The sequence below is a fragment of the Calidris pugnax genome, unplaced genomic scaffold (assembly GCF_001431845.1).
Source record: "Calidris pugnax isolate Ruff unplaced genomic scaffold, ASM143184v1 scaffold9, whole genome shotgun sequence".
Classification (NCBI taxonomy): domain Eukaryota; kingdom Metazoa; phylum Chordata; class Aves; order Charadriiformes; family Scolopacidae; genus Calidris; species Calidris pugnax.
In genome coordinates this window covers 179,527-180,796 of record NW_015090778.1, presented here as the reverse complement: position 1 = coordinate 180,796, position 1,270 = coordinate 179,527, and the positions used below count along the sequence as shown (strand labels likewise).

Genomic DNA, 1,270 nt, shown 5'->3' with positions numbered 1-1,270 from the left:
CCCCCCCCCCCCCCCCCCCCCGGTGCACCAAACCAGCCTACCTGTGGATGTAGTTGTTCCTGTGCAGGTGCAGCACGCCACAGGCCACCTCGCACGCCATCCTCTGCAGGGTCAGCGGGTCTGGGGTCATGGCTTCGGCCCCCCGGCAGCTCCGTAGGTACCCCTTCAGGTCACCCTGCAGGGCAGTGCCACCGTCACCCTCCCTGGAGAGCCAAGGGGCTCAGCTGTGCCCAGCAGGACAGAGCCCTGCCACGCACCCTGCCCTGCCTGCAGCCCTGCTGTCCCCTCCAGGGCTCGTACCCCGGTGGCACCCCGGGGAGCAGGATGGGGCGCAGGGGACGTGGGGGACTCACCAGCGGGCAGAACTCCATCACCAGCAGGTAGGGGGTGACCTCGGCGCACTGGGCCAGGCACTGCAGCAGGTTGGTGTGCTGGAGGGCCCTGTGCAATGGGGACACATCAGCGTCACACTGGCTGGGATGGCCCCACCCCAGGAACCATCTCCCTGCCTCCTCTGCCGCTGCGCTGGGGGGCAGCGCAGGGGCTGCCGGGAGCGGGTACCAGCACGTCCCAGCACCCTGGGACACGCCACAAAGGGACATTTGTTCGGCTCTGCCAGGGCAGGGAGCAGCTCCGTGCCCCCCCTCGGCCCCGCTGTGCCCATGACCTCACCGCAGCCCCCACGCCACGGCCAGCGCCTCCCGGCACGGCCCTTGTTCTGCCACCATGAGCCCCGGGCAGACGGGCAATGGGGCTGGGCACCTCCATGGGGCAGCCATGGGGCTACTTGGCAGCCAAACATGGCACCATCCAACAGCATCCCCGCTCCCGGCTGTGCCCGGCGCAGCCGCGGCACCGCCAAGTGACCCCAGAGGTACCTGTAGGGCTGCGCTTCCTCCAGGAACTGCATCTGGTCCTGCACGCTGGCGCTCGCCTTCAGCTCCTTCACCACCACCTGGGTGCTGCTGATGCCCGAGTTCACCTCCCCCAGGAACACCTGGGGCGAGGGACAGGCTCGTCCCCTCCATCCTCACCATGCGTGTGTCCCCCACCATCCTCACCCCAAACCCTCGCACCACCCATCCTCACCCCAAACCCTCACACCAGCCCGGTCCCTGCCGCCAGCAGCCCCGTGGGGTGTCCCCCCACCCCTGCCCCTCCCCTTGCCAACCCAGCCATGCCCGATCTCCTTCAGGTAGAGCAGGCTCTGCCGCCCCAGGTCCGCCGACTTGAGGAGCTGCACTGTAACAGAGCACATCCCGCTGCCCGT

General features: G+C 69.2%; 1 protein-coding gene across 3 annotated transcripts in view; it reads right to left on the bottom strand.

The window, feature by feature from the left end:
• AATK (apoptosis-associated tyrosine kinase) overlaps positions 1–1,270 on the bottom strand; it is a 10,782-nt gene that overhangs the window by 7,189 nt on the left and 2,323 nt on the right. For all 3 annotated transcript variants that reach the window (XM_014950144.1, XM_014950151.1, XM_014950159.1), the window contains exons 3-6: positions 1,163–1,242; positions 879–997; positions 354–441; positions 42–175 (exon numbers count right to left, since the gene is read on the bottom strand). In XM_014950144.1, coding sequence (XP_014805630.1) covers positions 42–175; positions 354–441; positions 879–997; positions 1,163–1,242 — 421 coding nt within the window. The remainder of the gene's footprint in view (positions 1–41; positions 176–353; positions 442–878; positions 998–1,162; positions 1,243–1,270) is intronic.